This window comes from Eleutherodactylus coqui, chromosome 1, assembly GCF_035609145.1.
Source record: "Eleutherodactylus coqui strain aEleCoq1 chromosome 1, aEleCoq1.hap1, whole genome shotgun sequence".
NCBI lineage: Eukaryota > Metazoa > Chordata > Amphibia > Anura > Eleutherodactylidae > Eleutherodactylus > Eleutherodactylus coqui.
In genome coordinates, this window is record NC_089837.1 from 261,781,018 (window position 1) to 261,808,643 (window position 27,626).

A 27,626-nucleotide genomic window follows, 5' to 3' on the forward strand; every position below is an offset into this window, starting at 1 on the left:
ATGCAGAGCAGTGAATTTGATATTACTACCCTGAGGATAGACCTTCAATACCTTCAAAAAATATGTAGCATGTTTTCTTCACCATATTTTTTAATACAGTTGCTCCATTTTTCTGGTTTACGCTGCACTAAGCCTCCCTTCATTTCAATGGGGTCTCTTAGGCCACCTGCAGACGGGCGGAAATTCCGCGGCGGGATTTTACGCAGAATTTCAGCCTGTGGAAGCTGCCCTAGGATTGCGTTAGCAAACGCAATCCTATGCACATGGCCGCGGTTTGTCCGCGCAAAATCTTGCGCGGCAAACAAACAGCAGCATGTTCTATTTCTGTGCGGGGCTCGCAGAAACGTCACTCACCAACCGCCAACTCCACTCTGCGCATGCGCTGGCGGCCGGCACATGAAAGAGCCAGAGCTGTGGGGCGCGGGTGAGTACGCGATGCTCTCTGCAGACGGCCGTAAACGTTTTAGTGCAGTGTTTTTAACCCACTCTAAAACGAACACTGTGTGTTCTATTTTCAGCGATTCAGCACGTTTTTGATGCCCTGCGCTGCCCATTGAAATGAATGGTGATGCATTAAAATTCTGTGTAAAGTGTTTTACAGCATTTTTCATGCTGCTTGCTCTGCCACCGAGAGGGGGGTAAATGGTGACGTAGTCAGCTTGCTTTGCCTGAGTTGTGTCTGCACAAAAAATGCAGGCAAACGCCCACAAACGCAAGCACAGGCAAATGCCCACAAAATGCAGTAAAACGCTGTGTTAAATGCAGTGTTTTTAAAGAGCTTTTGTGAGAGTGGCATTAAAAGATTGAATTGCCATAAAGTACTTCTATAATTATACCAATGATCTGAATAGGTCTATTTTGAAAAAAAAAAATCTTGGCCCGATTGATACCCAGTTTTATCTAGAAGATGGTATTTTGTTCATTCAATGTAATAAGAGCATGATAGCTGTGTGTGGAAATGGCAACAGTAAGTGCATATTGATATTGCTGGTAGCCATGCTATATATCACTCTGTATTATTTTATCTTGGGTTCCACTATTAGGTCAAAGGATATATATGGTGATTAAATGAAGTTGTTAGTAGATAATTGTCTTACTTCAATAAATCCAATACTCCAAATGGCCATCAAATGTTTATTTCTGTTGTTTTGTTGTGCTATTTTCATGTATAATAAATATTTGGTCTGTCAATGTATCACAAGAGATTAATCTGAAAGCCTGCGATTTTTGGCTTAATTAGAATTCATTTGCTTAATTGTCAGTATAATCCCATCAATTCCTGTTTGCACTAACTCCAACAATGCTGTCTTCTGCTGTTTGCACTTTAATTTACATTTCGATTATAGTTTATGAGCACAATAAGGCCTTGTTTGAATATTCATTAGTATCTGAATTTTATTGTACTTTATGAAAAAGGTGCTTTATTTTAGTGTAATGAAATAATTAAAGTCACACTGTGAGAGACTGATCAAATGTGGGGTTTTATGTGATGGATGATCGCAAATGTGCTTATTTTTTTTATCATCTTGCTTTTTCCAGCTCCATCTCAAGTAAGTGGGGTAATGAAGGACAGAGTGTTGCAGCGCACTGTCGATCTATCCTGGCAGGAACCCGAACATCCCAATGGAGTCATCACAGAATATGAAATCAAGTATTATGAGAAAGTAAGAGCTGTTAACACAGGAAATTGCAAATGTTCATTATTCGCAATAAAATCATAATAAAACCAGTTTTAGTAAATGTCTATTTCATGTATTATGTTGCTTTCTTTGTTTGTTTTGCTTATGTCTCTGAATTTATGTAACCGCTACAGATTTTGAAATGTGTTTCAAATCAAATGCCTTTCCTTGTGCAGAGAACATTAAATTAACCATTAAATAGGCTTTCAGGTTTGATGTAAATAAAGCTTAACCCCTAATGACCACCAATATGCCTTTTTACGGCAGCCATTAAGAGGCTTTATTTTGATGCAATCACCTTTTTACAGCACTGCAACGGAAGCCTAGCACAGGAGGCCAGGGAGTAAAGTAGGTGCTGGGCTTTTGGATAACAGCCAGGCACGTGCTCAAACAGCGGGTACCAGAGAATCCCCTGATCCCTGCTGTTTAACACTTTACATGCAGCGTTCAATGCGACTGCTGCATGTAAAAGGCTGACAGGGGGAGGCAGCTCCCTTTGTCAGCCATTGAACCCCAATAATGTGATTGCTGGGTCTGGATGGCTTGCTATGGTACCCAACGGATTGAATATAACCTCTACATCTGCTAGCTACTGAGGCCTATGAGCTGAGCTTCATAGCCTTTATAATACACTGCTATACTGAAGTATAGCAGTGTATTTATAAGAATGATAACAGATGGTGATATTCAATCTCCTGGTGTGACAAAAAAAAGGTTATAGTATATAAAAAATTGTAAAATCAAGAAAATAAAAATGTCAAAACCCCACATTTTTGTGTTTTACTGTGTAAAAATAACAAAACAAATTTGACCACCGCATTTGTAGTAACCCAGAGAAAAAAATATAAGTACATTATTTTTATAAAAAATAGCGAATATAGCTAATCTTGCCCATCTAACTTTAAAAAGAAAAAGAAAGTGATAAAAATGTTACACGGACCAACAAATGGTACCATTAAAATGTAAACTCATCCCGCAAAAAAAAGAAAAACCCTCACACAGCGCGAAAAAAAAAAAAGAGATACTATGGGTCTTTGAATGTTGCAAAACAAACACAAAATAAACTATATTAATTTGGGAAAGACATATTATTTAACATATCATTTCTGTGAACGCCGTTAAAAACAAAAAAAAAGTCAGAATTGCAGATTTTGTTTACCTTGTCTCTAAAAAAATTAAATAAAAAGCAATTAAAAATTAGATACATGAAGACTAAAGTTCATCCTACAAGAAACGAGCCCTTCTAGAGCTCTATAGATGGAAAAATTTAAACGCTATGGCTCTTGGAATGTGGCAACACAAAAACAAATAAATAAAAAATAGTTTTTAAATGTACAAAATAACAAAACAAAAAAACTGTATAAACTTGGTATCGCTGGAATTGTGCTGACCCAGAGAATAATGTTGTTGCATTATTCTGCATGTTGAGCACCATAAAATTAAATCCAAAAGAAACAAGTTTTGTTTCCCAATCCTCTTAAAAAGAATTAACAAAAGTTAAAGTTACAAAATGATGTAATTATTAAAAAAAAACTTTTTACCATAAAAAGCAAGCCCTGATATGTTGACTATGAAAAATTAGTTGGTCATTACAGTGCAAACAGTCTTTGTCATTGCATCATGAGAATGTATATACTACTCAAATATACCTTATGCTTTAATTGTTCACTATTTTATAAAAGCTGTGTATTCTCTTGGTGAGAGAAAAAGTGCTACCCTGCTCGTGTGCCATTAACCCAGGTACATGGTTACAGCACCAACACAAACACATAACACAAAAAAAGGATACATTCATCATCTTTATTAATTTATATACATACAATAACATTAGTAAACCAATAGTAGCAAAACCCATGATTATTTGAACATCCTCAATGATCTAGATACATGACCCCCTGGGGAATTTGCGAAACCCGCATTGGGACCTGACATCTCTGTGGTCTGTATACAGGTTACGGATTTTATGTATATATATGACTGGCTATTATATGGAGTATTTATTATGCATATTGGGCTCCAGGTGGACTTGAGGGTGAGTTCACACATGCTTTTTGACTTTAGGTCAAATTTGAATTAGACAAATAGAATGAAAATAAAAATAAACGTCTGCAGAGCCATTTGTGTAGTTGAGAAAAGAAAATGAAAACCTAATGGAAGCAAACTGAAAAGTTTTTTTTTTCTAAACCAATTGAAATCAGTGGGAAAAAATAGAAACATTTATTTCTGTTTTAATTCTATTTCTTTGCTATTAAAAACAAACATAAAGAAAAAATGAGGACTGAGAGGCATAATGCAGATGTGAAACTATTCTGACTGCATGTATCTAGATCATTGGGAATGTGTGTATCATCGTGGGTTTTGCTACTACTGTCTTATTAATTTTAAATATGTATAATTAATTAAAAAAATAATGAATTTCTACTTCTGTGTATTTTTCTGGGCCTATTTTTGTGTTGTTGTTATTATCTGGATACATAGATATGTTATGATATTTACCTCAAGCTACTATTGTTTAGGTGGAATCTAGATACACTAAAACATTACTCAATGATAATAATTTAATAATATTAGTAACCGCTATATAGACCCATAGAACCAACATATTCCACAGCACTTTACAAGTTCCTTACACCTGTTTCAGTTGGAAAGTAATTTGGAAGAAGCATCCTCATGTTGAACATGCAAAAAAAAAAGGAATAAAAACCGTTTATAGTCTCATTATCCTTAAATATTGTATTGAGCCAGTTTTCATAAATGGGAAACAAATGCTGGATAAAAACCACTATTTGCTGTGACTACAGTGCATATAGGTGTTTACAACCAGCTTTTTTCACACACCGAGCTGCATGTACAGCTTCATAGTCATGCAGTCAGGTTCATTCTAAACTCTTCTATTTGACAATCTTCGCTGTAATTCTAGCATCCTTTTTATGAACCAGGAATAGCAGGATGAACTTCTACTACTTCTGCCAAGATAGGAGGGTGATGCAGTAATGCAGTACCTTATATTGTGAGAAAACTCAGAAGATTAATCTAGGTAGTAAAAACTATTACTTTTATAATTTAAAAGAGAATGCTGCAGTTATGACTTCAATAATGGGGATCTTGGAATATACTTACATTACAAATCATGCTTAGCTTCTTGCTACTCACATTTTCCTTCAAGATTGTAAATTAAATCTGCTAATCTCCATGCACTATGGTTTTATAGTTTTAAGCATTTAAGAGAAGTTGTACCAAGGTCTGTATTTTGTTCTCATCCATATTGGAAAAATCTAGGTGGATCAGTTGATAATGTAAGATAAATTGTCAGTTCAAAGAGCTCCAGAGATATCTAGCAGTGGCTTGTCTTCTTCCACCTATCGAATAAACATACATGCTCTGCCAGAGCATATTGTGTGGCTGGCTTATGGGTCTCCTGACATGGTCAATATGATATACAGAATTATGCTTCACACCTTGTGCTGATGGTATTAACGTTTTTCTCACAGTAAAGGATCCTTCTATAATAGACGGGGGAGGTTTCAGTAACATTACAGTAACCTCACATTGTGGGGCAGATTTAAAAATATTGTCACTGGGATGTATTCTGAGATATATATACACAAAGTTTGATTTGTGTCTGATTTTATTTATGGAAGTGTCACATGGCTCATGATAACCATTTCAATTGTGGATTTGTAAACCAGTAATATCATTGTAATGTCTGTAATTTCTATCATAGCTGTACAATGCTACAGTAAATGTGATATACAAAAAAAAATCAGTTAGTGCACTGAAGGATATTAAAAAGTACCATGCATTTTAACACTAATCTCATCCAATTATTTTCAGAAATAATAAACAATTCTTATCATCCAGAGTTCTTAGCAAAGCAGGGGCCAAAGAAAAGTTTTGAATTACTGCAAGCAGGACAGCCCTACCATAAACAATTAACTCAATAGATGGTATAATCTTCGAGTTTTCCTGAATATTGCTGTGTTTGCTCATTCAGAAAGGCTTACATTGTCATCAGCTGTTTTATCAATATACAGATTATTAGTGCAGCCAGCCGTAGAAGGGACTACAGTATTGTATATTCTAAAACTGCAGTGTTCTGAATTCTCCTTAGTTTCTAATTAGCAGTGGCTTAATTTTAGCCTTTAATGGTTTACTCAGGCATAAAAGCTATTACTATAGAGGTATCCCAAGCTCTTGTTATTAGACATATCTATATTAATCTTCTTTCTCAAACTTGCCAGTCTTGTTCCATCCAGTTCTTCTTTATCTATTCTATTTACTTTAAATTAAATCTCATCCTACCTAGTCTCTTCAACCACTCTGATTAATGGAATATCCCCATTTTCTGTTAAGCCTGATCCCATCATATTTATCCTTGAGAAATCAGCTCTTGAACACAAACTTCTCCGAACACTTCTCCTACCTCATAAACCATATAATTTGTTGCTAGGCCTGGCTTCACTCCCAGCGTGCCGCCTGCCATCTAGTGAAATCTGTTAAGATAGAGCTACTCATTACATGTTCTTGTAGAACCCTCTGGTTTCTCTGGCACCTGCTGTGTCCATCACAATGAAATTCATCACAATTATCTCAATATCACAACCCTGTTTCCTACACGAGTCAGTTTTACTCAAGCCTCTTCATTTTTACAATCATTCAACCTTCACCCTCAAAACCTCTTGCAACTATAAATCTATTGTTGCTTCAAAACTAAAGAAAAACAACATTAGACAAGGTCTCGCTAAAGTGATGTCCTGCTGTGAACCCAAAACAAGATTAAAATAAATCAAGGGCTAAAAATAAACAGCCTACTGTGTACAACATCACCTTTTGGGTGCTTGACATTCACTGTCTATAATATTACCCAATTAACCACATTAGGTTCTCAGGAAAGATACAAAACAACTTTTCCTGACAGAAACCTCCATCTCCTCACTGAGCCGTTAAGCCATGTGTTACATCTCAACCCTAATCAACAAATGCACTTTTTGTGGCAATGAAGGACTTGCCTGATCTAGTTACTGCTTTGAATTACATTTGTTTAAGGTGTTTTTAGATGGGTTTTAAGCATGTCAATGATATACTGTGTTTTATTTTTCATAGGATCAAAAGGAGCGTACGTACTCGACACTGAAAACAAAACTAACATCAGTTTCAGTCAATAACCTTCGACCTGGAACAGTTTATGTGTTTCAAATTCGAGCTTTCACTGCTGCTGGATATGGAATGTATAGTCCCAGGCTCGATGTCACTACCTTGGAGGAAGCTACTGGTAAAGATTTCACTTTTATCTCTGCAAAAAATACAGTTGTCATGTATCTTATATATTGAAAACTGCTAAAGATTAGCTGTATTCTATGAATGTGCTCTATCACAACATATAACAAATACATTGTGTATGTATGTATAAATGTATGTGTATATATAAATTATTTTCACTAGTTTCTGCTTTGATTATATGGTTTCTCTTTTCACAGCAACTGCTGTATCCAGTGAGCAGAACCCTGTCATTATTATTGCAGTGGTTGCCGTGGCAGGCACTATTATTCTGGTCTTCATGGTGTTTGGTTTCATCATCGGAAGAAGGTAATAATTGTGTGTATTTTGGCAAACAAATTGGGGGAACTAAAATATAAGAAGAACTTTCAGTGATTGCTGAATGAACTCGGAGACATGTGAAAGTACAATTTATCTTACATTTAGCTGAGGGCTTCATGATGACTTTTAGTTTGTCACTGTGAATGTTATGCAGGAGCGCATTGGGAAGTGGCCCTGGAAAGGAATCTAAAATTGGCCCCATTCAGAACGTAGTAAAATATTAGGTTGGGCACTAAGTAGATGCTAAGTAAGTGCATTTCAACGAGTGGGCATTGGGAGAATGTGCCCATAGCAGGCTTTACTCTGACCAGGGATAGATGGACATCACTATATATGAACTATTCTGTATCATATTTATAAATTCCAATCTGGAAATTTCTTGGGGTTGTGTGATTAAAAGAATACATTTTTTGATGGATGAGCAGGAAATAAAATAAAAAAGACCACATGTTCACCTGTCATCAGCCGCCTGGGACTGAGCTGAGTGGCTTCCTCTGCCCTGTAGACTGCTGCCGGAAGTCAGAGGTCACAGCAAACTTCTGGCATTATGATGCTAAGGATGTGAGTGCTGATGCCAGGAGTTCGGAAGGTGCCGCAGCGGTCACCTGACTTCTGGTGGCCGCCCATGACGAGGGATGGAAACAGAGCAGCAGGGGCCATTCGGCTGGGTTCCGGGGGGTTGAAGACAGGTATGTGGTCTTTTTTATTTTATTAGCTGTCTAGCCATTAATTTTTTTCTTTTATTCACACAGCCACTTTAACAACCTAAGGCTGAGTGAGGCAGCAATGAAGTGACATCCTAGGCACATTTAGTGCTCACTCTTCTATTGGTGAATTAGGTCGAAGCTGCTACTAGAGATGAGCGAATATACTCGTTTCGAGTAATTACTCGATCGAGCACCGCGATTTTCGAGTACTTCCGTACTCGGGTGAAAAGATTCGAGGGGGGGCGGGGGGGGGGAGGCGTGGCGGAGCGGGGGGTAGCAGCGGGGAACAGGGGGGAGCCCTCTCTCTCTCCCTCTCCCCCCCCCCACTCCCCGCTGCAACCCCCCACTCACCCACGGCGCCCCCCGAATCTTTTCACCCGAGTACGCAACTACACAAAAATCGCGGCGCTCGGGCGAAAAAGGGGCGTGGCCGAGTAGGTTCGCTCATCTCTAGCTGCTACCCATATGCTTCATATAGTTGTCAGTCCAATGCTTGTTAGACCAACAGTTATCTCTCCCAACTCCCACATACACATATATGCTTGACTGAGAATGTATGGGTTTCCATTGGGGAGAAGGACACGACAATAGAAAAAGCTTACTAAATAGCCACTATATCAAAACCAAGCTTACTACATAGATATGATATTCAAACCTAGCATACTGCATAGATACAACACAGATAAGGTATGACAACCAAGCTGACTGCATAGATAGAAGAACAGAACCAAAAGTACTACTTGGATATAGTAAAATCAAACTTACCACATAGATACTATAACAGAACAAAGCTTCTTACATAGATACAATACAAGAAATGAGTTTACTGCATAAATATGGTACTAGGAATATGCTTCCATAGTTTTAGTAAAATATATCCACCAGCATTATAAACAAAAATGTATCAATCAAAAACAGGATACAGTAGACATACAGTTGCATCTTGTTTTTTGTAATAATCCTGGATGCATTTGAAAATGTGATGCGGTCTCTCCTAAGCAAGGCCAGTTTCAAACTCTGCCTACTAGTTATTGAGTTTTGGTTGAGGAATCCGCACCAAAGTACAGTATAGTTTTAAGGCCCATTTAGCCAAAACGGTTATCGCTCAAAATTCGCTCAAAAACTGTTTTCTGAGCAATAATCGTTGCGCCTAAACACACGGCCATTGTGCAATGTTCGTTCATCGCTCATTTCTAGCCAGCAAAAAATTTGTGATGAGCCTGATCAGCGCCGCACGCTGATATCTCAGCGAACGGTGCTGATAGCATTCTTTCAGCTGGTGTCCTACTGACAGTTCTCTGCGGGATACCAGCTGAATGCGTCAAGAACAATGCAGCTGTTTGCATACTGAAAACAGCTGCATTGTTCTCAGAGCTGTCGTGGCGGTATCCTGCCCCACCTGCATAATTCTTAAGTAGCTAATTAGCTACTTAGAGTTATGCAAAAATGATTGCTCAAAACTGTCACTCAGACTGTCATTTGAGCGATTTTTGCACAATCATCACTCCATGTAAATGGCCTTTCTCCTGTAACATCAAAGTGCTCTAAAAAGACATTTAGTCCCCACTTAAACTCTTCTATCGATTTTGCCATCACGTCGTCCTCAGGCAGAGATTTCCACAGTCTCACTGCTCTTACAGTAAAGAACCCCCTTTTGTGTTGATTATGAAACCTTCTTTCTTCTAGATGTAGAGGATACCCTCTTGTTAGTCATAGTCCTGGGTATTGTCCCCTAATGTATTTATACATAGGTTTTTTTTGTCACCCCTTGGCCGTTGTTTTTTTCCATAGTGAGTAATCCCAATTTTGATAGCCTCCCTGGGTATTCCAGTCCTCCCATTGCGTTTATTAATTTAGTTGCCCTTCGTTGAACCTCCTCAAGTGCTGCAACATCTTTCCTGAGCACCGGTGTCCAGAACTGTGCACAGTATTCCATGTGGGGCCTGACAAGTGCCTTATATAGTGGAATAATAATGTTCTCAGCCCTCACCCCTATACCTCTTTTAATGCACCCCAGTACTTTATTTGCATTTACAGCAGCTGACGGGCATTGATTACTCCAGTTTAGTCTACAATCCACTAGTACCCCCAGGTCTTTCTCCATCTCACTTTTCCCTAGCAGTACCCCATTAAGTGTATATAGGTGTGCATAACCTTACATTTATCAATATTGAACTTCATTTGCTGTTTTTCTGCCCAAGCCCCCAGCTTATCTAGGTCCATTTGCAGCTGTACATTGTCCTCTGTTGTGTTAATTACCTTGTATAATTTTGTATCATCTACAAATATTGATATTTGCTGTGCAGCCCCTCTATCAGGTCATTGATAAATATATTGAACAGAATGGGGCTTAGTACTGAAACCTGTGGCATCCCACTAGCAACGGTGGCCCAATCAGAATATAAACCATTTATTACCATGCTTTGCTTTCTATCTCCAAGCCAGTTCTTTACCCAGTTGCATACATTTTCGGCCAGACCGAGCTGTCTCATTTTATGTATCGAATGGTACATTAAATAATGGCATTTAAAAATACAACTCATCCTGCAAAAAACAAGCCCTCAGACAGCGACGGAGATGAATAAATAAAAGAGTTATCATTTTTTAAAAGGCAGGGGGAAAATGAAAATGGAAAAAAAGGGCTATGTTCTTAAAGGGTTAAAATCCTTCTAACTTCTTTATCTTTAATCTCTATTAAAGATCCAAGATAAAATAGAATTGTTATATAACATGCCCCAACAATGTGAACTTGATTTTTATTAAAACTACTAGTGTTACAAGTAAACAAGGAGTGCATGTCAGAATAAGAATTTAAAACACAGAAAAGTTCTCACGAGAGACCAGTGAGTATGTCTTCATGCAAGGCATGTTTTATTTTTCAATTTCATGAGGTTGGATAACCCCTTTAAAGAACATAGATTAATTGTAGGCTCACTGTAAGTTATATGTAGAAAATACCCCTTTAAAAAACTGCAAAATGTTTTAATTATAATGTTCAAAAAATGCTACTTGGTAGTTCAGACATAACTGTTCTCACATTTTAATTGTCATCATTAGTTTCTGAGAAGCCAATCAAAACTGTAGTTCAAAAATGACATGGTAGCACTTCCTGTTGCTGCTTTTGCAAACAAAAAAGCCAAAATAGCAAAACATAAAATTGCAAAACATTATTGGCGATACTGTATTGCTCTATATGTATGTGCTGTATACTATAGTTTAAGAAAATGTATATAAAATTATTTTTGTATTTTCTAATTGTATATTTCACAGGCATTGTGGCTATAGCAAAGCTGACCAAGAAGGAGATGAAGAGCTATACTTTCATTGTAAGTGTTTCCTTTCTATATTTTGAAAAACCCTTCTTTACTAACTTTAGTGGTTGATGATGATATGTGTGTGTAGATTACATTTTCAAGGTAAAGCTAACCCGCTGAGTTGCTAGTAACCTTGACTTTGCTCATGTATATCAAGTAGTGACATTGTTCACCTCTATGATTATTTTCACACTGTTTTGAAGACACCCCGCCCCCTCCTTCCCAACACAAACATACATACACCCACCCACACATACCTATGAGATTCAGTAATTTGAAGGTCAATTGGCAATTTGCTTTTCACCTGTGCTGTTTTTCCACATCCACATGTCAGTCATCAAAGTTGAAGGGTAAAAGTGGAGCTGTTAATGCAGAACTCTTTTGTCCCATTGCAGTTGTGGCCACTTTCACACGGGCGACAAAATTGTGTGATTTTCTCGCAATGCAACAGCACTAAAATTACATGTATGTGAAGCCCATGCTTTCCAATGGGTTCCTTCACATTAGAAATTTTTAGTAGGTTGCTATATTGTGGGAGAAAAAATTGCGGCATGCTTTATATGATTTGTGATGTTTTGTAGCCCATGTTTCCCTGTGGAGCCTTCCTTTGTGTTGCATCGTATCACACTGCAGATCTCGATGTACAAATCACATGCATCGCATTTAATAAATATGATTGGTTCTCGAGCGCCTTGGCTCAGCTAATCACTGAAGTGCTCGATGAACCAATCAGAGCCAGCACTTCCTGGAGGCGGGATTTATGATCCCCCTGACCAGAAAGCACTGATTGAAGACTACAAACAAGTGCCGCAGAACTGCCGGAGGGAAGTTTGGCGGAATGGACCTGTTAGGTAATGTTTTGTGTTTTGTTTTTTTTTAATGCAGCTAGGGCTCATTTTCGGGGTAGGGCTTATATTTTAAACCCCGCCAAAAATCCCGGCAAAAGATTGCTACAAAGTCACAATATCGCCATTAGAAAACGCAGCGATGTCACACAGAACACAGCTGTGATATCGCTGTGATTTTTCTCACGGCAATATTGCTGTCACCTGTGTGAAAGAGGCCTAATTAGATTTATTACAACTTGCAATATGTAAATTATAGATTTGCAGATTGTGCAGTTGGTAACTACTGACATACAGCATTATTGCTTGACTTTGGCCTAGTTCATTATTTCAGTTCCACTGTAGTTTGCTGTTTGACTCAAAATTGAGAAGCATTGCAGAAAGTTGAAGCAATTACAAATAAGAGCACAGACAATAGATGTGAGCATCAATCTTGTAAGACAAAATGAGGACATGGAAATTAGATGAAGGATGCAATTCATTTATATTTATGATCAGAATTAGAAACTGCTGATATCGTAGGCTACCATTACCACGCTCATTTGTAATAGTAGGAAGATCACTCGAATAATTTCCTTTTTTATCTAACTTTTTTATATTTATGAAATTAATAAATGGCTGGATTAATACCAATAAGTCTGTGACAATACTCACTTTACAAACAGTGTTGTACAATACAGAGCTTCATAGTGATATAAAATAAATATGAACATTTATACCACTTGCACTTCTAATTTACATTCTAGAAGATTTCTGGTATACTATCAACACCTATCTACAGTGGGTCCGGAAAGTCTTTTAAGTTTTATTTTATTTTTTTTACATTTTATTATGTAGTGGCCTTGTGCAAATTTTAAAAAAAGCCACCCCCCATCATTCTGCACGCTATACCCCATAGTGATAAAGTGAAAACAAAATGTTAGAAATCTTTTTTTTTTTTTAAGTGAAAAATTAATGTTTTACATTGATTTAAGTATTCAGACCCTGTAGTCAGTCCTGAATTTAAGCACCTTTGGCAGTAATTACAGCCTCCAGACTTCTTGGGCATGATGCCACAAATGCTACATACCTGGATTGGGGGATTTTCTGCCATTGTTCTCTGTGGATCCTATCAAGATCTGTCAGGTAGGATGGGGACCCTCAGTGGACAGCTATTTTCAGGTCTCTACAGAGGTGTGCGATTGGGTCAAGGCTCTGGCTGAGCCACTTAAGGACATTCACAGAGTTGTTCCTAAGCTCCAACCTGTGTTGTCTTGGCTGTATCTCTGGGGTCATTGTTTTGTTCTATCCAATCTGAGGTCCCTTGCTCTTGGGATCAGGTTTCATTAAATGGGCACAAACTTTGCAGACAACTTGTTCTCCTCTACTAGCTTGTGTTAGTCTCATCAGTTCTGTACCAGCATTAAAAATGATGGTGCTTTACCACTTTAACCCTTTCCAATCCAATTTGTATCCTAGTTTTCCTAGGGGGCTTACTCTTTTTCTGCCGTTAAGCAACAGCGCTATATGCTGGCTAGAGCCAGTACTGCATGAGGTGACATGTTGGATAGGCTCCGACAGCAATGGGGCTGGCAATATACAGTAAGAGAACCCCGACGGATGTCTTCCAACATCGGAGCTGGACAGCCTTAAATCATAATGTCTTCAGAGGTCAGACAGTGGATTGGAAAGGGTTAAATCATGTTTGAAGTGGCTGCCACTAGGAGTCTCCCTTACAGCTTCTCTGCAATCTAATTTGTCGCTAGATATAGAGTTTCTGTTGTAACAAGGGCACAGGGATGTTTCCATAGCAACATGTAGAGGTGCTATATTCACTGGAGGCTCCCATGCCTCTCCTGCTGTTATAACATGTATGTGTGTACGCACACATTATAAAGGGTATTCTTATCACTTGGCCAAAATGTCTCTGAATGCCTGAATCTTCCTGGGAAAGCAGAGTAGTAGGCATGTAGATACTGCCCCCTACTGATTTGACCACAGACAATGCAGTGCAGCATGGGAAGCAAGAGTAAGGAAGTCAGGACAGAACTACTGGCATATATTATGCTTGCTACGTGCCCCCTCCCTGATAGTAGATGGCAAACAGCAGAACAACTGAAAAATGGGGAAGATCACTTGATAAGCAGAATTTACAGACATGAAAGAGGGTGCAAAGAGCAGCAAATGAGAGGGTAAGGAGAACCTGGTATATTTTAGAAAACTTGTTGAAAATTCAGGCAAACTTTAAGAATACCTCTGTACTTTGTTCCATTCAGCTTTCCATCAATCCTGACCAACCTCCCTGCACCAGGTGCTGAACAACACCCACACAGCTTGATGCTGCCACTACCATGTTTCACTGTAGGGATGGTATTAGGCAGGTGCTTTCCTCCATATAGAACGCTTAAAATTGAGGCCCAGAGGTTCAATATTGGTTTCATCAGACCAGAGAATCTTGTTTCTCACAGTCTGAGAGTCCTTTAGGTGCTTTTTGGCAAACTCCAGGAAGGTTTTCATGTGTCTTTAAGTGAGGAGAAACGTCTGACCACTGTGACATAAAGCCCAGATTGGTGGAGTGCTGCAATGATGATTGACCTTCTGGAAGTTTCTCTCATCTGCACACAAGATCTTTGGAGCTCAGCCAGAGTGACCATAGGTTTCTTAAAACAGCACTGGTTGTTCCAAACTTCCTGCATTAAAAATTATGGAGGCCATTGTGCTTTTGGGAACTTTTAATGCAGCTGAATTTTTTGTAGCCTCCTCCAGATCTCTGTCTCTACACAATTATGTCTTTGAGCTCTATAGGCAGTTCTTCCCTCCTCAAGCTTGATTTTGGCATTGTGAGCTGTAAAACCTTATATAGACGAGTCTGCTTATTTTAAAATGATGTCCAATCAACTGAATTTATCGCAGCTGGACTCCAAGGTGTAGAAACATCTAAAAAAAAAAAATGATCAAGAGAAATCGGAGACCTCCAGATCTAAATTGCTAGTGTCATACCAAAGGTTCTGAATACTTATGTCCGTGTTTGTTTTTAACTTTTAAAAATTGTACAAAGATTTCTAATATTCTGTTTTCACTTTGTCATTATGGGGTATTGAGTGCAGGATGATGGGGGATAACTTGATTTTTTTTCTTTTAATTTGCACAAGGTAACAACATAACAAAATGTTAAAAAAAAGTGAGGGTCTAAAGATTTTTTGGACTCGCTGTACTCCTATAAATAAGTATAATATCTGTGCCAATTTTTAATTTACCATGTTACTTTTTCAAAAGCACTTATTCTCTTGAGAATAACAGTAGTTTAGTGGAAATAGCTTGTTGCATGCATAAATATAATTTGCTCCAATAAATGGACTTTTAACCAATCAGTATAAAGCTCTGTGTAGCAAACCGATAATCCACACCAAATTTATAACACACAGAGAGCATAAACGTGCAACAAAAATTCATCTTTATTAAGTGTTGTCCAGTTGTATCCTAAGAATAGGCCATTAATAGTACATTGTCAAGGTTACACCAGGTTAGCGCAATTGGCGCTGTCTAGTATACTGTGGGTGTCATATTAAGTGTGGTTGGTACGAGCTCGGAGAGAACAACAAAGGCTACACATCATGACTAGGTGTTGCAAATGCTGACTCCACTTTATTGTAAATTCACACAGCTTTTTGTAGAACAAATAGGTCTCCAAGAGAAAAAGAAAGGGGGGTTACACAGCCAAACACAGTTACATCATTCATTTGGTTCAAAGTGTCTTTCTTTTTTGAAGTGTAAATAAGTAACAGTTTCTGTGAACTCATCTTCGCTGTCCCCAATTGTAGATAGAAATCTGGAATTCTTTGTTGTTTTTCTTGTCTCTCAGAGACACACGGTCTTTGGCCCCCCGCACATGAACAGGTTGGAGCCTGCAAGGGAATCCGACCATGTGCCCAGCATCCACGTATACCTGTATTTTCTGTACTGTGGATGGTCCGGACGGCTCGCTGTTAGACATGCGCAGTACAGATTTTTTTTGCCTGAACCGTCACTAGCTGATGACACGGAATCCATGACCTTTCCGCAATATCAATTGCAAAGGGGCGTGGGTCGGATGGCTTCAATTGACTTCAGTATAAGTGTCTGTGCGGAATATACCCGAAAATAGAGCATGCTGTGATTTTTTTCTCTGCTTGCAGAAATCATAAGCAATTCCGCAAGTGTGCAGGAAGAAGTACTTTTACATAGCATGTAACAAACGGCATTTGCTGCGTATCCGTGGTGCAAATCTGTTAGTGTGAAGCTGGACCTTCTCAGCTAATCATCATTAACATAAGCTAAGGAATTTACTCTGTAGAATATCCTGCTCTGTAGAACATTTTACTTGCTAACATAGCCAAAATTAGACTGAAATGCAAAACTAAATCATACAGGATATAATTTCTCTCACAACCACCTGGGACCCCCAATGATGAACTGTAAGCAGACAGCTCTGTTGTCACTGCAGGGACTAACTTTGGTATTATGGGCCAAGTTCCCATTTACTTCAGTGCCTTTAATACCAACCCTGGCCACTACAGTGGGAATGGAGCTGTTTGTTTTCTGCACAAATCAGCTCAGTGCATAAGCACAAAGATCTTAAAAATAGGCCATCAATAATTCACAACTGGATAACCACTTTAAATTTATAGAGAATATAATATAAAATCAATTCTAATAGATGGAACAGTATACGTGCCAAATGCAGATGTACATATCAATGGTAAAACATATCACCTTCTGAGTGCATATATTCTCACATATATACACATAAAAAGAGATTGATCACTACAGAGTGCCATGCACTGCAACTTCCTTATCGCTTTTGTTACTTTACCTGGGAATAATGGATGAAGTAAATTGCTTCCATATATAACATAACCAATAGCCCATCAATGTACACTGCAACACGAGTGGTGCACAGTGATAACTCTACTTACAACGTAGCACAAAGTACTTGACTTATCATAATACACTAAATGTCATATTAACTTTTTCTACATCTGTACCTTTCATAATTCAAATTAACCTAGGTATAAGCATACATTTCTGTGCATTCCCCAAGGTGCACTGACATAAAGATATCAGTATCGCCTATTCCATTATAAATCTATAACCATAAAATGCACATGCGCCAGAAAACACCAGTACCCAGATACGCAGTACAATACCGCAGCCAAGTGCTGCGACGTCATAGCTCTTATCTGTTGACGATATAGGGGGGGGTCTTGCTGTTCCTGTTTCTTTGTAATCATATACAGATGCAGCAGAGTTTAAAGTGACTATCCAGTTGTAAACTATAGTAGATTAGCAAGGGTCTTTCGCCAGGAACTCCTGCTGATTAACTTTTGCTGGGCTACTACACTCATGCACTGAGCTGATTTCTGCAAGCACCTGTCAGCTCCATTCCCATTGTAGTGGCCAGGCTTGGTATTGCACTTGGAACTTTACCTGCAATACCAAGTCTGGCCACTACAATGAGAACTGCACTGCCTGCTTCGTGAAATTCAGTTGTAGAAAGCAACTCTGATCATGATCACAGCGGTCAGGATGGCAGGGGTTCCACATGACAGACACCCACTGATCTGTTACTAATGACCTATCCAGCAGATAAGCCATCATTAGTTTACAATTGGACAACCTCTTTAACATGATTTTTAATGCCTGTCCCACAGTCTGTTTACCCTTTCAATTGCTGTACAATTGGGTTTGTTGTGTCAAGAGAACAATATATATTTTTTAATTGGTTAAGATTACTTTCTGTGGCAAGTTATGACAGACAAGTTAAAATCTGCTAAATCTGTACTCCCATGCTTCATTTTTGTTTGACACAGCATTTGCTGTTTGTGTTTATGATAACCTCATAGGAATCATCTTAAAGTTGTTACAGTAAGTAGAAGGGGGTACCCCACCCTTATATTTACACATGTATTTTGTGGACAGAATTTGTCTGTTTATGGTCGAATTTAAGGTGGGTGCACATATTGGTGCAACACCTTTTGTATATACAGAATGTCCTTTACTTACGAACAAGTTTTGTTCCAGAAAGCTGTTCGTAAGTGCATTTGTTAGTATGTCCGAACAAATGCACTTGTTAGTATGTTCAATCCCGCTCAATACAACGTCGGGTGCAGGCTGCTTCTTACAGCCTGCACCAGTCTGCAACAGCTCTGATAAGCCCCGCCGCTCGTTGGACCTATTAACTTTCTCTCAATATCGCTGCTGACAGTGGTATTTAAAGAGTTAACAGTCCCAATGAGCGGCGCGGCTTATCAGAACTGTTGCAGGCTGTAAGAACAGCCTGCACCCGACGTTTGGGGGTCCCGTTGGGCCTTCCGCGATAAGATCGCAAGATGCCGTGCGGTTGCCATGGCAGCCGGTGGCCTTCTGAAAGACCCCAAGGCTGTCTATGCAGAGAGCCTATGAAACCATGCTTATAGCATGGCTTGATAGAATGCCTGTCCCTTCCCTGTATAGTATGATATAATACTATGGCATAACATCGTACTTACAGACAGGCTTTTTTGTATCTAACGAACTTCATAACTCGAACATTTGCAAGCAGGGGTCTTACTGTATGTGCTTTTTGCAGTTTTAGGTGGTTTTAACTAATGTATCTTTTGTTTTTGGTAAATTAATAAAGATGAATACAAAGGGTATATATATTTTAGTTTTATTTTTAATCATGTAGCACACTACCTACCTTTTTTGTTTTTTAGCATGTTTTTCAGTGTGTGATCATATGTTACATGGTGAAATCTGTCAGCACCTTTTAAGTTTCATATACTATGTTATGAGACTCATAGGTGAGGGAACTGGCAATGTGGGGAGCTATGTTTTGTACTCACTGGGTCCCTTGTTCCAGCTCTGTGTCACCAAGAAATGAGCGTATGCGAATCATGAATCTTTTTCAGAAGGCTGTGTGCAATGCGCATTTGCTTCTCTTTGATCTCTATGGGAGAGCTTGTGCACTAACATCCTTAGACTTCATGGGTCACCTACTTGTGAAAATAAGCAATTGATTTCAGTTATGTAATTCATTTGTGTTTAAACTGAACGATCATCTTGCAGTTTTGTTCGTTTGAACGATTATGTGAACTATATTGTTCCATGTAGACGGGGGCTTAAAGGGGTTGTCTCGCGAAAGCAAGTGGGGTTAAGCACTTCTGTATGGCCATATTAATGCACTTTGTAATATACATCGTGCATTAAATATGAGCCATACAGAAGTTATTCACTTACCTTCCCTGCGCTGGCGTCCCCGTCTCCATGGCTCCGTTTAACTTCAGCGTCTAATCGCCCGATTAGACGCGCATGCGCAGAAGGGTCTTCTGCCTTCGAGTCTGTCCGGCAGCAGCGGCGTTCTGGCCCCGCCCCTTCTACGCGTCATCGCGTAGTTCCGCCCCGTCACGTGTGCCGATTCCAGCCAATCAGGAGGCTGGAATCGGCACACGTGACGGGGCGGAGCTACGCGATGACACGTAGAAGGGGCGGGGCCAGAACGCCGCTGCTGCCGGACAGACCCGAAGGCAGAAGACCCTTCTGCGCAAGCGCGTCTAATCGGGTGATTAGACGCTGAAGTTAGACGGAGCCATGGAGACGGGGACGCCAGCGCAGGGAAGGTAAGTGATAACTTCTGTATGGCTCATATTTAATGCACGATGTATATTACAAAGTGCATTAATATGGCCATACAGAAGTGCTTAACCCCACTTGCTTTCACGAGACAACCCCTTTAAGTCTGCCAACAGAAATGTAATGTGTTTGGACTGTAACATTGTTCTCAGCTTGTATCTAGAGTGTTATTGTGCTATCTTTAATTTGATAGAGCTGGAATGCACTTATATTATGCAACCCTAGTATTTCTATAATATCATTTCTTTAACATGATGTACTTTTACATTTACAAAAAGCACAGCTTTGAGCAAAATATTCTTGGAAAAGGCAGCATTTCATTTTTTGCTGAACCAGTTTGTCAGCATGCATTGAAGGGGAGGCTTGTGATTAATTTAATCTGACTGCATCAGCAGCAACAAAACACAGTGGTCACCAGCTATTTACAGTTGGTTGTGTTCTATTGTTCTTTTGTATAAAGCAAATTTTTAGAAGTATGAATGCTTTTCGTATTGATTTGTTCCTCATGAAAAAAAGCATTAAACTTGGGTTGGTGAACGTCGGCCGTACTGTACCTTAATTTTCTGCACACTTCAATCTTTCATTGATTCAAGTTCTCTGAAAACAATAGCAGTGTTTACGAAAGCAATTGCAATTTACATTTTTATTTCCTCCTATGGTTTCCAACCAACAATGCCTTGAGATCTCCGCCAACACCATTTCATGTTGGTATGCCAGAGTACCTTTCTCCTGTCAAAATGTTTTATGACAGCTTGAATAAAGAACCATCAGAGGCCCGTTTGAGATGCACGAGGTTACTTGGAATCCAGGCCGCTTATCATAGAAAACGAGAGTGTGGCTCATTCTCCATCTGCCTGCCTGAAATCTCTGTGTAGGAGGTTAACCTATTGTTTTCTATGCTCTCACTTGGCCATTCATGTTTTTCCATATACACTAACAGATAAGAAGTCTGCAGCAATAACATAAAAATAAATAACAGTATAACCAACTGCAGTATGCAAATGAAAGTTAAAAGACAAATTAATTGCATAGCTCCTTTCAAAGTGCTGTGCAACATTGTCAGAAAATCCTGATTCATTTAAATGAGAAGTCAGGAATAGAAGTCTCTCTAGGAAACATTAATTTATTCAGTAATCGTTGTAGTATATAATTTTTCCTCACCATTGCACTCACTATGGAAATGTTTTGATTCAATGAGAGTAAAAAATGAAATGAAAGTAATTCACCGGGTTTTGCTTCTTTTCAACTACATTATCAGCATTGGATTATGAAATCTTACAGTAACAAAACTCTGAAAAATGTATTGACTACAGTGAATCATTTTAGATAAACTTTTTATTTTTGCAATCTTAATTTTAGTTGGTTTTCCTACCATAGACATTGATGACATATTCACAGGGCATCTCACCTCATGCAGTGGAGGTCAGGAACCCCCATTCCTACAACAGGTTGGATCCCAAAGGTGGTACCAACATCTTTTAAAGGGCCACTACCGCAAAGACACGTTTTTTCATTTTTGCTCCCTTATTGCTTGTTACACTCTGGATGTCTGCTATGTATAGAACACTCACTCCTGTTTTATACTTATCAGACACCATCTTGATGCTGGGATTTCTCCCTGCTTTCTCTTTCACTATTCTTTGTTATCATTCCCATGTATCAGCCCAGCATCACATGACCAGCTAGAGCTACCACCATCATTGCCTGCTGGGAGGACACTGTAATTATTATTACTCTCTATATTCATCTAATATCAAGCTAAAGACCACATGAATACAGTCGGGGAGCATGATCTATCTCCTTCTTTATAACAATGTAACAGGAGCCTCTAATAGTCATCGGCCACTATCATAGGAGTGTGTCCCACCCATACCAGCGAAGAGCCTGTGTGGTATCAACCATCATGCAATTCTGGTGACTTGACAAGAGTGGCTTCTTGAGAGGGCAGAGATAAAAGTGAATTCCAGGTGGTCACAATTACCCACCTGAAGATAAGTACTCCAGGAATTTTCAGACAGAAAATAACTATAGAAGGTAATACTAGCTGATATATATATTTAGGGCCCTAGTTACATAATGAATGAAAAAATACATTTCTCTGCAGTGGCTTATTAAGCATTTGATATGTCCTGTGTACCCAGCTTGCTGGGGGGTAAAAGATTACTGGGGAAGGCAGCGGCAAACCACCCCGCAAAAACAGTCTGTCAAGAAAACGTCACAATGTGACGTCAACCTAGAAGTCGGTCATGACTCGGTGCTTGCACCACAGGACTTTACCTATATCCTGTGAATATGCCATAAATGATGGGGAAACTTCTTCTTTTAGTATTTACACTCTATGTAAAAGAATATTTAGGGGAAATGCCAATACAAGGACTACATACATCAAAACTATTCAAGAATTCCTACGGCTGCCAATCTAATCACTTGTTTGATTTTTAAGCCAGCTGTAGAGAAAATAAAATACTCTGGTTAGATCCTGTTAAATGCACTCTGCTTTAATTATTAGGATACCCAACATGTTAGTAGGATACCTGATTAGGATACCCAACATGGACCTTTATTTTGCAATGAGTATTATTATGGTATCTGGTTCTGCTGAAGGTTTTCCAGCCTCTTCCCTTTATTAAATTCTTTCTAGTGACAGACGCAATGAAAATGTCAGATTATGCTGTCTAAATTTTCCCTTTTTTAAGAGACATTGCAATGATTTAAATCAGTGCAAAATTGTTATTGTGCAGTGTGGATTACCCAACAGATAACATAATGCTTTATTAGCCTAACATTCATACATATGTCCATATAAAATGCTGTTCATGCCATTTTTTTACCTAGCAGCCCTCTGTTAAGTGACAGTTCTAGCTATATAAACAATAAGTGCCTTTCTTCATCACTGTTCTGCTTTCTGACATCATTACAGTTAAATTTCCAGGCACCAAAACCTACATTGACCCTGAAACATATGAAGATCCGAATAGAGCGGTCCATCAATTTGCCAAGGAGTTAGATGCATCTTGTATAAAAATTGAGCGTGTGATTGGTTCAGGTAAGACCCAGATCCCTTCTTTATTGAGCATTTCCATTTAGCTATTGAATGAAATCATAGGCGTGATATACCAGTAAAGTAATTGTAACTTATCTATTGAGCCTTTTTTGTGCTTTGTTTATAAATAAATTGCAGTTTTTTTCTAAAAATAAGAAAACTGGGAAAACAAAATGTTCATGTAAAAATGTCGATTATAGCGATGCAGAGTGCAAATCATACATTTTATAGTTTAAAGGATGTGTTTATTTATACTAACTTAAAATATAGTATATACACAGAAATGTTTTCTTTTGATTCTATTCTGATTTCCTAAATGTATATTTTTTCTTCTATTTTTTTCTTCATGGCTATGGGTGCAGCCATCTTGTCTGTACTGTTGCAGCACAATTCAGAAAATAAGTTTATGACTTTTCTACGTGTGCTGTGGGCACACTTTTTGGCATATACTGTAGTCACTGTACAGGGAAGGAGGGGAGAGGTGAGGAGCTGTCTCCAGTGCTTATCGTTATTGGTGGATTTTGTGCTGTTTGCTTTAAGATTTATAATAGAGGTGTTTCATTGGATTGTGATCTGTCCACCATGCACATAGCAAAAACTGTCTTCAAAATTGGAAGTGTAAACCTATTACGAGCAATCCATTTCCAGTGTGAAAGACTTTAGTATTTCTGAATTTCTTTAATATACGTAGTGGCATGGAAACGTTTAAAAGGCACATTCCTAGTCCTTCTTTTACAATGTTGTGAGGTTTTTTTGCTCAGGACTTTCCATGTACAAAGATTACAAATACTTTAGATGTTGCTATTAATGCCCTACATTATCTCCACCTAATCTGCAGTTTTTGACTGACAAACACTACTGTTGCCTCAGGAAATATAAGTGATAAGCGAATAAAGTAAAAATTCACTTCCCAGCACCCTCGTCTAACCCGTAATTAGACAGGAGTAAGTAGGTGATCCCATGAACACATTGATTCTGTTAAGACCTACAGGTGAAAAGAGTTAATCTCATTTCCTGATTTAATGTATAATTAAGCATAAGATCTAAAAAAAATCAAAAAACAAAAGCAGGTTGTTGTTAAGACAAAGATATTAAATATCAGTTCCCGATCAAGCAACAGGATGCAGTGTTAATTCTTGCGGGACAAGAGCTCTAAATTATACAGTATGTATGTCATTTTTTGAAATCTCTGATAAGAGACTTTCACAACAAAAAGCCTTCTGAGATTTAGTGACTGCACTGAAATGTCCTTTGTTTATTGTCTGTCAATGCAAACCTGAGGCTTGATACAAACAGCTTCATTGTGGAGGCTCCATGAGGTAAACCTCAAACAACGCGCACAGCTTTCACTAACACAGTTTTACTGATACCCAGAAATCAAATGCATTTTTATTTTATTCCTTAGTAAAAATTTATGAGCTGTAAAGGCTTGCCAATAAATCATGTTTATTGGAGTTTGATAGCTCATGTTTATAGCCAAGCTGCCATAAGGTGCGACAATTTGCTTAATACATTTTTATTTACTTTCAATAAACATAGTGTGCACTTTAGAATAAAATTTATTGGTTAAATTACAGCAGATTCGGTATAGAGCTTTATATAATATGTATTTACAAATTGTTGGTTCATAGAAAAATTCCACCTTGAAGGCACATGAAAGCAACACTGTCATGAAACAGTGGTGTATATGAGGGGCTGTTTACATTATGTTTAGCATGTAGATCATGAAAGGTTCCAACGTACGTGCTACACATGTCCACAGGACTTCATAGTCAGAGGCCAAAAGAATGTCTTTTTGGCCTTTTTCTGGCTATTATATGTCAATATACCACAAAAGGCTATTCTTTCTTCCATGGTGTCCTGTAAAAAAAAAAAGTACAGGATCTTTTTAATAATCGAATCTATCATAGCCTATAGATGACGGTTGACACTGTATGGCCTCTATCACTGGCCTGCGTTAAATGGATATCTCAGGGAGCCACTAGTGACATCACTCGTCCCTCAGGGTTTTGTATTTCACAGTTTATGCTGCATGAGCTGAACACAAAGTCGGCTCCGAATGGGGTTGCTTTTCTAATGAACCCTTGGCGACAATTATTGTGCAAGATACTAGACCTACCAAGAGATCATCTGGTACACTGGTGAGCTAGCCTGACCCTGCAGTGAATTGACAGACCTTTTCAAGAGGCCTGCTTTAAAAGAAAATACCCTAATATAACCAGTAACATGGCTCCAATGTAGAGTTTCACCATATAGCCCTGGTCACATCATATCTGGACAATGTAGTTGAAGTTTACCAAAAAGGTTTTAACCAAACTATCTAAAAATTGTAAGTACTGCATATTCAGTATACTTTCAGCACAAGGTTACATAAATTTAGGAGATGTGAATTTCAGAGATTTTTTTTTTTACTGAAAGCACACCTAACTTATCAGACAACTTTTCATAATCACCTGCTGTGTGTGTACATGAGGAATAACACTGTTTCTGGCTAGTGTTTAACTAGTATCCTATATTTCTGAGTATTTTCCCCTTTAGCAGGCTGTTTCTCTGATTTTCAGCTCTCTTTAACTGGTGGGAGTAGCCTGTTATGTTGTGTTCTATATTATGTGCAGAAAGAAAACTAGATTCCCCTCCCTAATTCTTTGTAACACACACACACACAGAAACAAAACATTATGTAAGATAGTAGACATGTTTTCAGTCGCTATAAAACACTAAAAAAAATCACTAACTATTCACAGGCATATCTGTGTATGTCTAACTGTAGCAGCACACTCCCCCTTCCCTCTACTCTTCATAGAATTCTACGGGCAGAGTCATCCCCTATCTTTCACTTTTATTCTCCATCTTGTTAACTGTGCTACTAGAGATGGGCCTCACTTCACAATAGGCAAATTAGAAGGAATGGAGACCACTAGTGGCCAGCACTTTAGAGGGATTTTTTGGCACAAAAAATGTAATTTTAGGTACAGTGACTTATACTTTTGCTAGCTAACACATTGACTCTCTCTTAAGCACAGGTTGTTTGAAAGGTTAGTGATCATTTCCGTAGATGCAAAACAGGAATGTACATTTAAATAAATGTGTCCATATTGTTAAGAGACATAATTTTAGGTTTTAACGTGACAAAAGGTCTGTTTGTGTTACTAGAGTTTAAATACATGAAGGTTGCCTATCCCTATCCTAGAGTAACTCATTACATTAAAAAATGTTCTTGGAAATGAAAGTCCTTTTTTTCTTTAAGTTTCTTTTACCTTAGTAAATATTGTAAAACATACTCCCTCCGTATTGATACTTGTTCTTGTCTTTGTGTAGCTACGGTATATAACGGCATAATGTTTTGTCTTCTTTCATATTATTAACAAAGTGTGACATTAATAGTATTTAAATAATAATGATGATGATGATAATATTATCATAATAGAAAAAAGCAACCTAGAAATCACATGTATTTGTCTATTTTTTTTCTTTCTAGGTGAGTTTGGAGAAGTGTGCAGTGGTCGTCTAAAGCTTCCAGGAAAGAGAGATGTAGCTGTTGCCATAAAAACACTTAAAGTTGGCTACACAGAAAAACAAAGGCGGGATTTTCTATGTGAAGCGAGTATAATGGGACAGTTTGACCATCCAAATGTTGTTCATTTGGAAGGAGTTGTAACACGTGGTAAGTAGAACTCTCTACCGTGGCTTGGAGTATTTGTTACTCTGAGTAAAAGACCCTCAGTCTTCCAAAAAGCATATATCATGTATAAATTACTGTGAAGGAAATTGGTACCCAGAAATAAGGTTTATCATTGATTTATGCCAGGCATGCAAATAGTAAAGTAAATCAATGCCATCTACAGTACATGCTGACATGTCGTTTCTACTATTTATGTACAAAAACCACATCCATGCTGTGCACTGATACTGAAAACTACGCATTTCATTACAATTAACGCTGTTACACCTCGGGTTGAAACTTTCAAAGTGGATGTTGGTTCTGGTTTGGAAAAGGTCTCACAAACATTAAAGGGGTGGTCTCGCGAAACCAAGTGGGGTTATACACTTCCGTATGGCCATATTAATGCACTTTGTAATGTACATCGTGCATTAAATATGAGCCATACAGAAGTTATTCCACTTACCTGCTCCGTTGCTAGCGTCCTCGTCTCCATGGTTCCGTCTAAATTCGCCGGCAGCTTGCTTTTTTAGACGCGCTTGCGCAGTCCGGTCTTCTCCATTCAGCACGAGCCGCTTCAGTGTGCTCCCCGCTACAGCTCTTCTGCGCATGCGCAGACGAGCTGTCACTGCTCGGGAGCGCGCTGCAGCGGCCATTCTGTACCATCCTCTGTTAGAGGAAGGTGCAGAAAGTGGAGCTGCCCAGCGGAGAAGCCCAGCCCAGCCCAGCAGCCCCGAGAAGCGTCTCAGGTAAGTGATGGGTCGGGGGGGGCTGCCGCTGCGCCGGGCTGCGCCGGGGGGGCTGTCGCTGCGCCGGGGGGGCTGCCGCTGCGCCGGGGGGGGCTGCCGCTGTGATGGGGGAACTAGCGCTAGGCCGGGGGGGGCTGTCGCTGCGATGGGGGGGCTGTCGCTAGGCCGGGGGGGGCTGCCGCTGCGATGGGGGGGCTGTCGCTAGGCCGGGGGGGGCTGCCGCTGCGATGGGGGGGGCTGTCGCTAGGCCGGGGGGGGCTGCCGCTAGGCCGGGGGGGGGCTGCCGCTAGGCTCCGGAACCTAGCGCTGGGCTCCGGGGCCTTCACCTGGGCTGAGGGTCTAGCGCTGGGGAGCCGGGGGCTAGCGCCGGTTACCTGCTGCCTGGCGGTGGGCGTCTGGTC

The 27,626-nt window shown here is 39.2% G+C and overlaps 1 protein-coding gene across 4 annotated transcripts in view; it reads left to right on the forward strand.

The window, feature by feature from the left end:
• Positions 1-27,626, forward strand: part of EPHA7 (EPH receptor A7) — a 241,376-nt gene that overhangs the window by 170,094 nt on the left and 43,656 nt on the right. For 2 of the 4 annotated variants that reach the window (XM_066608353.1, XM_066608372.1), the window contains exons 6-11: positions 1,540-1,664; positions 6,783-6,951; positions 7,157-7,265; positions 11,255-11,310; positions 22,693-22,818; positions 26,294-26,479. In XM_066608353.1, the coding sequence (XP_066464450.1) occupies positions 1,540-1,664; positions 6,783-6,951; positions 7,157-7,265; positions 11,255-11,310; positions 22,693-22,818; positions 26,294-26,479 (771 nt within the window). The remainder of the gene's footprint in view (positions 1-1,539; positions 1,665-6,782; positions 6,952-7,156; positions 7,266-11,254; positions 11,311-22,692; positions 22,819-26,293; positions 26,480-27,626) is intronic. The other 2 variants (XM_066608363.1, XM_066608382.1) reach the window with 1 other exon arrangement.